General features: G+C 34.9%; 1 protein-coding gene across 1 annotated transcript; it reads right to left on the bottom strand.

Moving 5' to 3' along the window:
• Positions 1-424: 424 nt before the first annotated feature.
• On the bottom strand, positions 425-12,930 carry LOC148834758 (uncharacterized). The gene is made up of 6 exons (XM_088915776.1): positions 12,921-12,930; positions 12,655-12,737; positions 9,108-9,276; positions 5,567-5,730; positions 4,972-5,075; positions 425-548 (listed from the first exon to the last, which is right to left on the bottom strand). The coding sequence occupies exons 1-6, from the start codon at positions 12,928-12,930 to the stop codon at positions 425-427; spliced, it is 654 nt and encodes a 217-aa protein (XP_088771902.1).
• Positions 12,931-13,041: the final 111 nt, after the last annotated feature.

The raw sequence follows: 13,041 nt of genomic DNA, 5'->3' as shown, positions 1-13,041 counted from the left end.
GAACTGGGTCAGTCATATTAAAATAAGATGATCCCTTGAGTTTTGTACATTTCTGCTGGTTGATAATTCAAACATCTTTTCTGAAGTTAATATTAAACATCCAAAACAGATACTCTCATGATGTTTCTTGTAGTTGAAATATTTCTCAGTTCAATATTATTTGGCAGATTTCATTTCAGTTACTTCATGTAATTTTTAAGTAATTGCACAAATTGAAAATGGTACTTAACAGATTTGCATGTTCCTGAAGAACTGAAAGGAGACAGTAAACTGGAAGGAAATCTGATTCTTACATCTATTAGAAGGTATAAAGAAGCAGGGAAATTCTGCAATTAATTTCCCTACAGCAACTTTAGCTAGCTAAGCCACGGGACTGAACACTGTGGGGGTAAGAGGCATTGTAGCCCATTGTATTCTGCTAGAGTTACTGAATGTTAGATACTTCATAGGAAAGTAATAGAGATTTTATTGCCTTTTGTTGCAGTTCTTCCTTTGAAAGTGGTTTCAGCTCTTCTCCATTAATCTCTTCATCACTATCAAGAAGCAACCTGAAAAAGACATTTAATTTAAGAAGATGCTTTCTTGCAACAACTAATACAAAACATTTCCTATTGCATTACATGACAATGAGCACTTGACACAAACAGGAGAAGAATGCAAATTCAAAGAAGAAAAGCAAAGCTTCAAGCTGATACTATTATTACAAGGGAACAACAGCAAATGTTACTGTATACAAACCTTCTATTTAATAATAATAATTGCTCACACTTTTATGGCGCTTTTCTGGACACTCCACCCAAAGTGCATTACAGGTAATGGGGACTCCCCTCCACCACCACTGTGCAGCATTCACCCATGGTGCGCCAGAACACTCACTACACATCAGCTATTAGTGGGGAGGAGAGCAGAGTAATGAAGCCAATTCATAGATGGGGATTATTAGGAGGCCAGGATTGGTAAGAGCCAATGGGAAATTTGTCAAAGACGCCGGGGTTAAACCCCTACTCTTTTCAAGAAACGCCCTGGGATTTTTAATGACCACAGAGAGTCAGGACCTCGGTTTTACAGTACGTCTCATCCAAAGGACGGCACCCGTTTACAGTATAGTGTCCCGTCACTATACTGGGGCATTAGGACCCACACAGATCGCAGGGTGAGCGCCCTCTGCTGGCCCCACTAACACATCTTCCAGCAGCAACCTTAGTTTTTCCCCAGGAGGTCTCTCATCCAGGTACTGACCAGGCTCACACCTGCTTAGCTTCAGTGGGTTGCCAGTTGTGAGTTGCAGAGTGATATGGCTGCTGTTATTTTTATTGCTTTAAGGTCCAGAATATGGTTAGGCTTCACTTTCATCATCCGAAGAAGGACCCACGGCCAAGTGTTTCTTTTCTTTACCATTCAGTATTGAATTAACTTTTACCTGTTCCTTTATTGAATAATTACCTGTATGTACAATCAATTATGTAATTATTTTATTGCACATTCTCATATGGGGTTAATAAGGCTTTGTTTGGTATACTGTATAAAGGGTCTGTGTTGTGTTAATAACAGCGAACAGAACAAAGAATTTAATGTATTTATTTGCAGTGTCAGGATTTGGTGTAGCTTTGTAAAACTGGCAACAATTTCATTTATGAGAGAATATTGAGAATACTCCTGCAAAAAGACTTCTCGTGTAATTGCTTGGACTTGGATTTAGCTTTTTCAGAAGGGGTCAAGTAAATCATTTGCCACTGACGCTTCACATGTATTGAAGAACCCATCTCCTGTTTTCACAATTCACTTTCATTGACTCTGGTCCTCATTCTCTTTTTTTAGTTTGAGATGGGAGTTTCAGTTACATTTGTCAGTTGCTTGCAGGTTTCACAATGCCCCAGTCATTCTCATCATCTTTTCTTTTCCGATTTAAAAATGTTAAGCTTCGCCTGTTAGACTTACAGTTTGAAACTAGTTTGGGTACGTTTCAACCACTTTTGCATCATGATTTCCAACTAAAATGTAATTCAGAAGTTTGGTTAGATGCTAATGAATGCAAAAGGAAGTCCTGGGTACTCCTCCAGAACGTCTATTATAACTGTATTGATCATTAATTCATCCTAGAAAAAAGCAGTAGAACTGCCAGGTGATGTGGAATAGCAAATATAATTATTGCTAAGCCTTGTCTGCAATTAATTAATTTGCCTAAAAAAGTTACGGCTAGATTTTAATAAAATATGTTATTAAATAATTTAGTTAATAACAGTTTCAAATTATAAGTACCAAAATCACTTTTTACAAAGCTATATTAATATTTTATGTATATACCGTATGAAGGCTAGACTATCATTTATTTTAACATGATATTAATATATAATAAAACATATATAATTATGAAAGTTTTATATACAGAGTTGAAAATATTTTTGTTTCCTATAGAATTCCTTAAACAAATTTCTTCAATTAAAAAATGCACTCAAGATGTGTTTAAGAATTAATAAAAGGCCATCTGCACATGCCAAAAAATATTCCATAACAGATGGATATTAGCAGGTGGCTGTCGTCATAGCAGAAATGATTGTGAGGGTGGTCAGGGTGACTTGGAAAGGTCAGCATGAAGTCCTTCCCAGATTGATTTCTTTTGCTGAAACCATTCTTGGAAAAAAAGAAAATGAAGATTTTGCCCCTACCTTTCTTCATCAATAGCACAGAGCATACATTCACTTGTGCTTTGAAATGTCTTGTTAAGCATGATAAACTTCCACTCTCTGATTTTAAAGAGTTCATATAAGCTTTATAATATAATATCAAATACCTTTACTTGCATGGGTGGGACTTAATGTGTCTCCATCATCTAAAAAAGTTGCATCCTGGAGGGCCCATTTAAATGATTTAGAAATATAAATACCATTTCAGAGGCTGTGAACTTTTGACCCCTATCGCAGACACACCCAATTTAATTATTCGGAAATAGGCAGGATCCACAGAGTGTGGATCCTGTACATGTATAGTAACTAGATGGATGGTAATATGGATTTTTGTCTTTATTTATTGTTTGCTACAATGCTGAATGAATAATCACATCAAGGTCATGCTCTCTGACATATTGTTTTCTTTCAGGAAGAACCTCTCAATCTCCAAAATAGCAGGCATACATCAACATAAAAAAGGTTTCAAACAAGAAAAGGCCAAGAGGCCATGTAGCCCATTTTGCCCGTTTAGTACAGTTTTAAATGCACTTCCACATTTTACAGTATGTGTATTTACATCTGTAAAACATTTTAAATTATCTTACAGAATGCAAATTTTTGCATAACACTTAAATTATTCTAAATAATTTGTGAACCTTATTTATCCATCCTTTTTTACCTGCTTCTGCCAATTCAGGGTCAGGTGGAAGCCAGAGCTTACAGTATCTCAGCAAGCAACGGGCACAAGGCAGGATAGACCCTACGGAACACCAGTCCTTCGCAGGGCAGACAGACAGAAACACACAGACAAACACCAGGGGCAATTTTCCCAGAAGCCAACTAACTGTGTGAGGAAACCAGTGCACCCAGAGGAAACCAAAGTGAACAGGAGAAGATCATACAAACTCCACACAGATATCAGCCCAGGTCCAGAACTGAACCAGTGCCCCAGCACTCCTAGCCACTGTGCCATCGTGCCACAAATGTAAACCTGAGCAAGTACAGGTATTTACTATTATACCAAATGAAAATGTAAGGAATAATACGGCATGAGCATATATTAGAGTTTTTGTTTTAAAATATTCCCCAAATATTCAACTTTCCAGAAATGTTTTACAAATAAAATAGTGAAAGAACAACAAGACATGACTAGTTAATTTAGTTTCTGGTGAACAAGTACTATTATCTATTATCTATTAAAATATATATATTTGCTAATCCATTTATCTTAATAAATCTGAAGTGTCTAAAGTTTTGTGAATTTTGATTTATACCCCTAAACAGAAGTAAAGATTTCATAAATGAGCAAAATTCAAACAAGTACTGACTGTACTAAAAAAAAAGTCTGGCAAATGCCTTATTTTAGATAGTGACCTAATGACGTGTAAAGAAGTATTTTGTCTCTTGGTTATTTTAGATGTTATTATTAGTTTGCAACCAGTGTCAGCTTCAAAGATCTAATGCCTCCTTAAGCTTTGAGCATGATACATTAAAGTTACTCTTCATGGAAATCTTGAATGGGTTCGCTGACATATAGCACACATCATTCACAATTTGTCTTAGTAAGCATTTTAGAAGTTTCACTTTACTATAGAGGTTCCTCATTGCACCCTTTACCTGTGATGTAAAACCTGACTCTAACTTTGCATCAGGTAAAAAGAGACCTATGATTCACCAAAGCATTGTTTTGAAAGTGCAGATGTCCAGCTGGTTTTAAATAAATGACTTGTTCTCTTACTACTCAGCATTCTGAACTATTGGCCTATTGGTATGCTATTCATTACAGTGGCCTCAATTCACAAAGGACTAATGTGCTTTGTAAACATACATAGTATTTCAGTGTAGACTACAATTCTTTCAATAACTTCCTACCAAACAGAAACAGGAAACATTTGCAGGATGAGAATGCTTAATTGTGGCACAACCAAAGGATGTTCCTGACATAAAGCAAAAATTAAAACACCAAAAATATATCATGCATTTCTGCACCATGTTTTATGTCACTGTGCTTTAGAAAACTAAACTGCAGGTGTTAATTGCGGACTAAAAGTCCAAAGTTCGAAAAGGTTTGATTCAAATTAAAAAAAAAACTTTTTCAATTAAAGTCACTTCAGGACATACATCATTTAAGACAATACATGTAAAGTGATATGTAGAAACTGAAATAAAAATATTTTTTTTTACATTTTTTCAGAAGGGATTGAATCCACTTAAAAATTGATGGACTAGTAGATTCCCTCTGCAGCTAGGCAAGGAACATTCCCTTTCTGTCTTTTTCTCTGTGCACGTAATATCACTGGATTACCTTGTAGATGGAATCTGAAGTTCATAATCTGGAAGAATTGGAGGTGCTATGATTCCTAAGAATGTGAGAACAGATTCTGTTCTTTCATCAGTCCTCTCAGCGTCCTATAGGAGAGATCATACAAAGTATATTTAATTATTCTGCAATTTGTAATTGTAAAGGTATTTATGAAGCCTTTTTAATCTTTTAAAAAATAGTATCTACATGAATCTTATAGATAAGTATAATATGAATAGCACAACGTATACAGTATGTGCATATTATCCACAGTATTGCAACACATAATAAAATAAATGAATTGAATTGCTTGTATGTGAAAGTGAATGACAATTTTAAATGTCACTTTTAAAAAACCCCAAAAAACTGCAATTTTGGAATGAAGTAGTCAAGAAGAGGAGTTCAGATTTTACTTATTAAAAGAGCACAAAAGCAATTTTTATCCCAGTGAGAAGTACATTAAGCTAAAAAGTACTCATTTCATACAGATAGCAGTTTGTTTTAAGAGAAAGAGTTATCTAATGACATTGTTGGACTATAAGTTGAATAGTCTTAGATTTCTGGAAATTAATTTTTAAAAATGTAAGCCTTTTGTCACCTGATACTTTTGATATGACCACACAGCCAGCAGTTCACTGACTCTCTGTTCAATTTCCCCAAGACAAGTGAGAATGTTCTGGGTGCCAGTGTCATCTCTCCATCCCAGAGAATTGGCAAAGGTTGCTGTATTAACCCCAATTTTTGTTGCCAGTTCCAGTACACCTGTTTTGTGAAACATTTGAAGTACAACAATGACTTAGGAAGAGGCATTTGGAGTTTAATGTTCTTGAGTGGCTCTTGTAACTGTGGAAATAAATCATCTCTAGATCACTTTTTGGCAGTGCTGCCTTTTGTTGAAACCAATTCGAATAAGGATCAAAATTGTGGTCATTTCTAACCAGCAATAATTTGTCCACGGATATTTAAAAATACAAACAATTCGTGAAAATATCAAATGACAGACAGTTTTCATACTTAATTCATTTAGTAAAATTCTCAAATAAATGCATTTTGCGAAATTTTCACTGTTGACGTAAAATGATCTACTTGGATTACCTAACAATTTTACAATACAAACAATTCAGTTTTCACATGTTGTTAATAGAAACAAGAACAATAATAATCAATAGTCTCTTAGGCAATAGCTAAGAAAATACATAATTTTGAAAATACACAATATATTTAAGTACATTTAGGATTAAGCATTATGAAGAAGCTCATCAATATAAAAGATAATATTGATTCATTAAAAATATAAAATTATTGGTGTAATAAAAATGAATCAAAGCACATTCAATAAAATAAACAACTTTCCTGCACTGCAGAAAATACCAGTAAACAACTACGGTAGCTATCCTGAAAGGTTTGAGTTTCAAGTTCTCTACTCCCTCCATATTCTTTTCAATATCAGTTTTCCACTGAACTACATTACTTTTAAAGGAACCCTCCTCTGCTTGTTTGGGTATTGAACACACTCAGCAAAGACAGGATATACATAGAGGACAATTTTCATACAAGTAGCTGGGCCTGTAAATTTCTGTGAATGATTTCATAAAGATGAGGAACACTGCATATGTATCATTTTAATAGTGATGTTTCTTAAATTTATAACTCAGTAAAAAAAAATAGATACTACCACAAATTCTACTAAAAGATGGATTTTTTTACCTGCATTTAGTGAGTGGTTAAGAGTGAGAAACCTACTCATTTTTCATTTATAGTATAAATCCACAGTGGTCCACTGTAATGTTAGTGATTTTCTTTACATTAACAGTTTCATGAATGATTAGAATAGAACATTTGATGTTAATCACTAGGAACATTTGACAATGACTCAATTAAATTTGACTGCAAATTGCAAATGTGATTGATTATCTAATACAAAAGTTCACATTGGCAACTAATACATAGTTCCTCTCAAGTTATCATGATTAAAGTTCCAGATCAATATGAATTAAAAATAGCTAAATGACAACCTTGATTTATCCACACACACTAAGCTGTATTAAGTCAAAGTCATTCTAATGACAGAAAATACACAGAATGCACAGATGACATTGATTTTTGTCATCCGTATTGTAAATACTTTTGTGGTAACTGGTAATTGCAACATTTTTAAGACTTGCACAGCAATGTTTTGTAGTGCCCTCGCCCGGTGGTGAGGAGGAAGTGTACTTAGGCACTCAGGGTACCGCGAAGCAGGCTGGGATTGTAGCAGGGGGAGTCTGAGGGTCAGCACGATGACCAGCAGCTGACCCTGCTTATGTAAATAGTATTATATTAGTTTAAGTGTCCTGTGTAGCTTTGTAAGTATGTAGTCTTCTGTTAACAAGTTACCACCCTAAACCTGTGTATGTCTTCCGTCTCTCCCCTTATGTGTGTGTAAATCCTGTGTCGGCTTGTGGTTTTGATGGGAGAAAAAAAAAGCAGTCACTTGTTTCGCTATCTCGTCTCCACTTGTCTGTTGTCCTGCGTGAACTCGAAAATGCTACAGTATATACAAAAGAAAGACTGACATGGAAGTTAGAAATAGATTTAATTTTACAATATATGTACTGTACCAATTTAACCTGTTACAATGAAACCTGTGTTATATCAATTCTGTCACATGTTGATTGTTTTGAATAAAGAAATGAAAATTGCTGTACAGTATATCATGCTTTTTCAGTTGGGCTCACAATCACTTGACTAGTGACAGCATCTGTCATCCCTCCGTCCCAGAGAATTGGCAAAGGTTGCTGTATTAACCCCAATCTTTGTTGCCAGTTCTAGTGCACCTGTTGTGTGAAACATGAAGAACCACACTGACTTAGGAACAGGTACAGTACTTGGAGTTTAATGTTCTCAAGCGGTTCTTGCAACTGTGGAAATAAATCATCTTTAGATCACTTTTTGGCAGTGCTTCCTTTTGTGGAAACCAATTCGAAAGAGGATCAAAATTGTGGTCATTTCTAACATTTCTAATGTCCAAGGATATTTAAAAATACAAACAATTGATGAAAATATCAAATGACGGACAGTTTTCATGACAGTTTGAATCTAATTTTCTCTCTAGAGTGCTGGGTGGAGTGGTGGCACTGTGGCTAAGGATCTGTGCCTGTAGCTGGAATGCTGCTGGTTCAAATCCCACAGCTGGCAGAGGAATCCTACTCCATTGGGTCCCTGAGCAAGGCCCTTAACCCCAGCTGCTCCAGGGGTGCTGTATAAATGGCTGACCCTGCCCTCTGACCCCAAGCTTCTCTCTCCCCACCTGTGTGTCTCATGGAGAGCAAGCTGGGCTATGTGAGAAGACAAATTCCTAATGCAAGTAATTGTATATGGCTTATAAAGAGATCTTATCTTATGAAGGCTTTTAAATGGCACTGTCCTAGAAACTACATGACCTTTAGTTGATTTTTTGTAGCTCGCCTGGGCAAGATCTATCTTCCCTTACTAATGTGGAAACAGTTTAATCTTTTTACTTGTGGACTATGATAGGTCATATCTAATTAGGCTGTTACCAGTCTGGAATAAGAGTGGAGCTTCAAGGGGTATTTGGGCCAGTACACAGGGGTTCAATAAGTACAGCTGTTCCGCCACAGATAGAGCTGATAATCATATTTCTTTATTATGGACCAGTGGAACTCACTTTCAGACCTGGACAGCCAGTGTGTCTGGAGGTTTTCTTTCCAATTCAGCTTTTAGTGACCTAATTTATCAGCCTTCCACAGCTCTTCAGCAGCTGCTGTTTTAAAGAGACCTGAAAACCTGCAGACACACTTGCCCCCAGGACTGGAATTGAAATCACTACTGTAAATAAGTCCTCTAGAGAGAACAGAGTAACATGGATTTTTTTTGTTTACTTAAAGGATTTTTATTTATGACACCAAGTAAAATTAGTCATTTATTATAAAATAGATACCATATCCATGCTATATTAATTATGAGGACAAACTAAATAAGTTATACCACAGATAATCATCAGTGAGGTGATATTAAGTTTTAATAACACAGTATATAGGTATGAAATGAAATGTTAAGAATATTATTTCTCAATACAATACATGAATTTACCTTGTATGGCCATAGTATGAAATTCTAGAATAAACAATATTGCATACCTTTTCTGATATGACCTAAAATCTTCTCATATTTCCCCACATCTGTTTTAAATTTGCTTGAAGCCTCCACAGCATCTTTCAGGGTCATTTCAAGTACTTTCATAATGTTCATACGCTCTTGGCTTACAGCACAATCTCTGTCTCTCTGTAACTCAATATTCAGTTTGAGCTGCAACATAAAAATATGAAGAAACATAATAATTGTCCTTTATGGTTAAAAAAACTAATTTAGTTTGGCTAAACTGAGCCACTTTTTCTAAAAAAACTATTTTTTTTGAAAGGGAAATACTGTACTTATTGCTTTCACATGCCTTACAGTATTGGAGAGTATTGGAGAAATTGGAGAGTGTATCCAATTTCAGATTAAACCCAGGAGATACTGGAATTAGCTGAATCATCTCATCTCAGAAACCCTATTCATACACCTGCGTATTTAAAAGGAATCCTGTTGTTTTTAGATTTTTACATAGTTGAAGCTTTGAGAGATGTAAGGATTTTTGTTTGTTTACAGTCACTTTTGAAACTCTGTACAGTGTATTCAACAACTGTGCAGCCTAGCCTCTTGGCTAGTCAGGTATAATGGGATAGATAAGTTATATTTGTGACAAAAACTGGGGTCCAGCATCCAAGAAGGATGCATTTTTAAAAATTCCTTTTAGAAACTTCCTTTTGTGATTTGCTACACCAATTGACTTGAGACATCTCATCCAGATCTCCTTCTAAATTGCACCTCACAGGTAGCAAGGATACATAATATACAGTAAGTACACAGAGCTGTTTCACAAATCACACCCCATGATTCTACTGTACAGTATCTGCTTTCCTTTTTAATTTGGCCAAATAATTTATTTTAAAATACGGTAAGCAATTTTCTAGTTTCTCAATAGTTTACTTCCAGTTCACTCACACTGTTAAAGTATATTAAGTGAATAAGAGACTAGCTTAGAGACCTTCAAACCTGCATATTTATTTTCTATTCAATACTCCACTTAGATTAAATTTGACAGAATGCAGGTAGACCAAAATTAAATGTGTTGGGCACTTTTGAATTTAAAAGAATATACAATTTCGTTTTAGGAAAATAGTCAAATTAGGGAGATGTCCCCACATTTTCTGTTTGCCAGGAGTTACTATCTTTGTGGGTGGATTTCTCAGGTTTTCTCAATGATAGGTAAATATACCTACACACAATGTCAGTTCTAATAAGGGAGAGTATCCAATTTCAGATTAAACCCAGGAGATACTGGAACTAGCTGAGTGAGGAGCTTTTGCTGACTTTGCAGTAGGTTATCTTAATTCTGTCTATTTAATAATTTAAATGTTTTAATTATCTTTTGCCAGTTGAGTGGCTGCTTTGAACTGCTGCAAAGGAAATTTGCCGAAAATACCAGTACTGTTTCTGATTAGTCAAAAGTAGTTACATAATTGATATGTTTAATGGAAAGCTTCATGTTTTATTATATTATTTTTTATTAACACTAGGTTAGTCAGTCTTAAAGAAGAAGTAGCACAAAGATGCTTGTACAGTATGTGTGTGTATGTCTCTGTGTGCATGTTTAATGGTCCTGGAACTGTTTAACTGTAAAACATATTTATATTCTTGTTTTAGTCCAATGTTTAGCCCAGCATACATGCAGCCAGGTCTAGTTACTCTCTTCAGAATTAATTTAATGAATTTATAGAATATACAATGGTTGAAGGATATTATTTATGTGATATTACAAATCATAAGAGTCTCCCATGTACAGGTATTTTCCAAGCTATTTTACTTTTCATCGTTGTATGTGAATTTGGCTTTGTAGGTTATGCACATAAGCTTTTGGTTTATGCACTAATAAATAAAATGTTGATCATAGTGCATTTTTGATCCTAGATATCCTAGATTTTGCACTTCTATGGGGTGGCACTGGATATAACAAAAAATTGTGAACGAGAAACAAAAACCTGACAGTTTACAGAAAAGAAGTCCTTGGTGGAGAGATCAGAAACAAATGCCAAGTTACAAGAAATAGGTGGGGTTAAACTTGATTTGCAAACTGATAGGCACACATTTTAAAGCAAAGTAGTTCAGTTTACCTCAATGGTTTCTTTTATGTTTTTTATTTTATGTTTATTGCATCTTGATTTAAATTGTACCACGAGTTTTATTATTTTCTGTCTTTGTTGCATTAGAATGATTTGGGAAGTCATATGACTGGGATGGAAAAACTATTTCTGGTAGTTTTGAAAGCCAGCTGTGTTTGGTTGGTGTCAAGCTGCTCTGCCTGATGCTGCCTGTGGTGCTTTTGAAGGTTAGATTTTGCTTCTCCTGCTTTCTTATTCCTCTTACACCAGTTGTATCTCAACTTGATGTTTGAATCAAGGTTGCTTGGGCTAATACTACATGCTGTGTCTTTGAAGGTTCATATGCCCCTGGGTGTGTTGAGAACTATCCATCCCGGGCCAGCTTTCCCAAAGCACAGTGCATCCTGCTGGTGGAAGACTAATAGGGAAACTGAAGGGAACGTGGCTAAAGGCTGGACAGGACTCTGGAAATGGTGTAGGGATTGAACATCACAACATGTTATCTAGCAGTCTTTTATGTGTAATAACAATAAGTAAGCACTGTCTGGCCTAATTCAAATGTCTCACAAGCAAAAAGATGGAATACACTGGGCAATTCTACAGATTACATATTTCTGAACTAACACACTGAGATTGTATGAGTCTCTGTCTTCAAAGGCCATTAAAAATACATGTCTTCAGACATTGTTTTCAAACTTTATAGTGAGAAACACTTTTCTTTCCATCTGAACTTATTATTATTACAGAAAAGCATAATGTGACTGAGGGGCCAAAGGCAAGAAAGAGGAAAGTGGTTAATTAACTTGTAATGATGAATGCAGAGAAAAAATACATGGATTGAAATTTTTCAACTTTTATTTTAAAATTATTATTTACCATATTTGGGTTTTCTACTGTGGAAGAATTTGCCCTTACCTTTTTATTGCAGTACATAAGAAAATAATTTATATAAAGTAACTGAAACTAATCTACATTTTTCTGCATTGAGAAAAATTTATTATTTGAAGTTCAATATAATTAAGTTATCCTCGGCTATTAACCTGCCTAATTTAGACAACTGATTTTATATATTACGTTATAGATTTTTGGATTTCTCATCGTACATGTATGTTTCTTATTTGTACATGGGCTCATGTCATGTCATACATATTGTGTATTTTCTTTTACCTGCCTGTAAAGCAAATTTCCCACCTGGGACAAATAAAAGGAACTAAGTAAGGAAGCACAAAATGCTTACGGTCAAAAAATTAATAACATGCCAGATGCCAGTTTCTCTACCATTTTTAAATTTGATTTAACAATGTTTGAAATTGTAAAATTGGATATATAAATCGGAAGGGCACTTTTGGGTAGTATAAGTAAGCCTCAAAAGCCAAAGGCTATACAGTATGTATAGAGTACATATTCTGCTGAAAATATTAAAAATAAAACCCAAATTTAAATAAAATAAATTCAAATATCATAATAAAAATTGTTACAATACCTGTTCGATTTGCTCCCGAATGTCCTCTATTTCACTTGTCTGTTCAGTGACATAGTTAAATAGTGCAAAGTTCAGGTCTTCCCCTGAAAATAACGTAGTTTTTTTAAAACAGAGTTAATATAGTTTGATTCTAAGATGTTCCGAAGTCCTTTAAAGACTGCTAATGCTTACTTTGCACAAATGATAGACTTTTTATGCTATCAGTTTCTCTTCATTGCAGTTCAAAGCAAGAATATTAACCTTAAAAGCAAGGTTTGAAAACATACCCTTATACATCAAATAAACTGGATTTAAAGCGTGGTGTTTCTAAGACACCTGAAATGCAGCGTTTGTTTTTTTTTAACAAACACATTACACCCGGTTTATTCAATGCTAATCTATATACAG

The sequence above is a fragment of the Atractosteus spatula genome, chromosome 5 (genome assembly GCF_055471065.1).
Source record: "Atractosteus spatula isolate fAtrSpa1 chromosome 5, fAtrSpa1.hap1, whole genome shotgun sequence".
Classification (NCBI taxonomy): domain Eukaryota; kingdom Metazoa; phylum Chordata; class Actinopteri; order Semionotiformes; family Lepisosteidae; genus Atractosteus; species Atractosteus spatula.
Note: the sequence above shows the minus strand (reverse complement) of the source record. Positions and strands in the feature narration are given on the sequence as shown.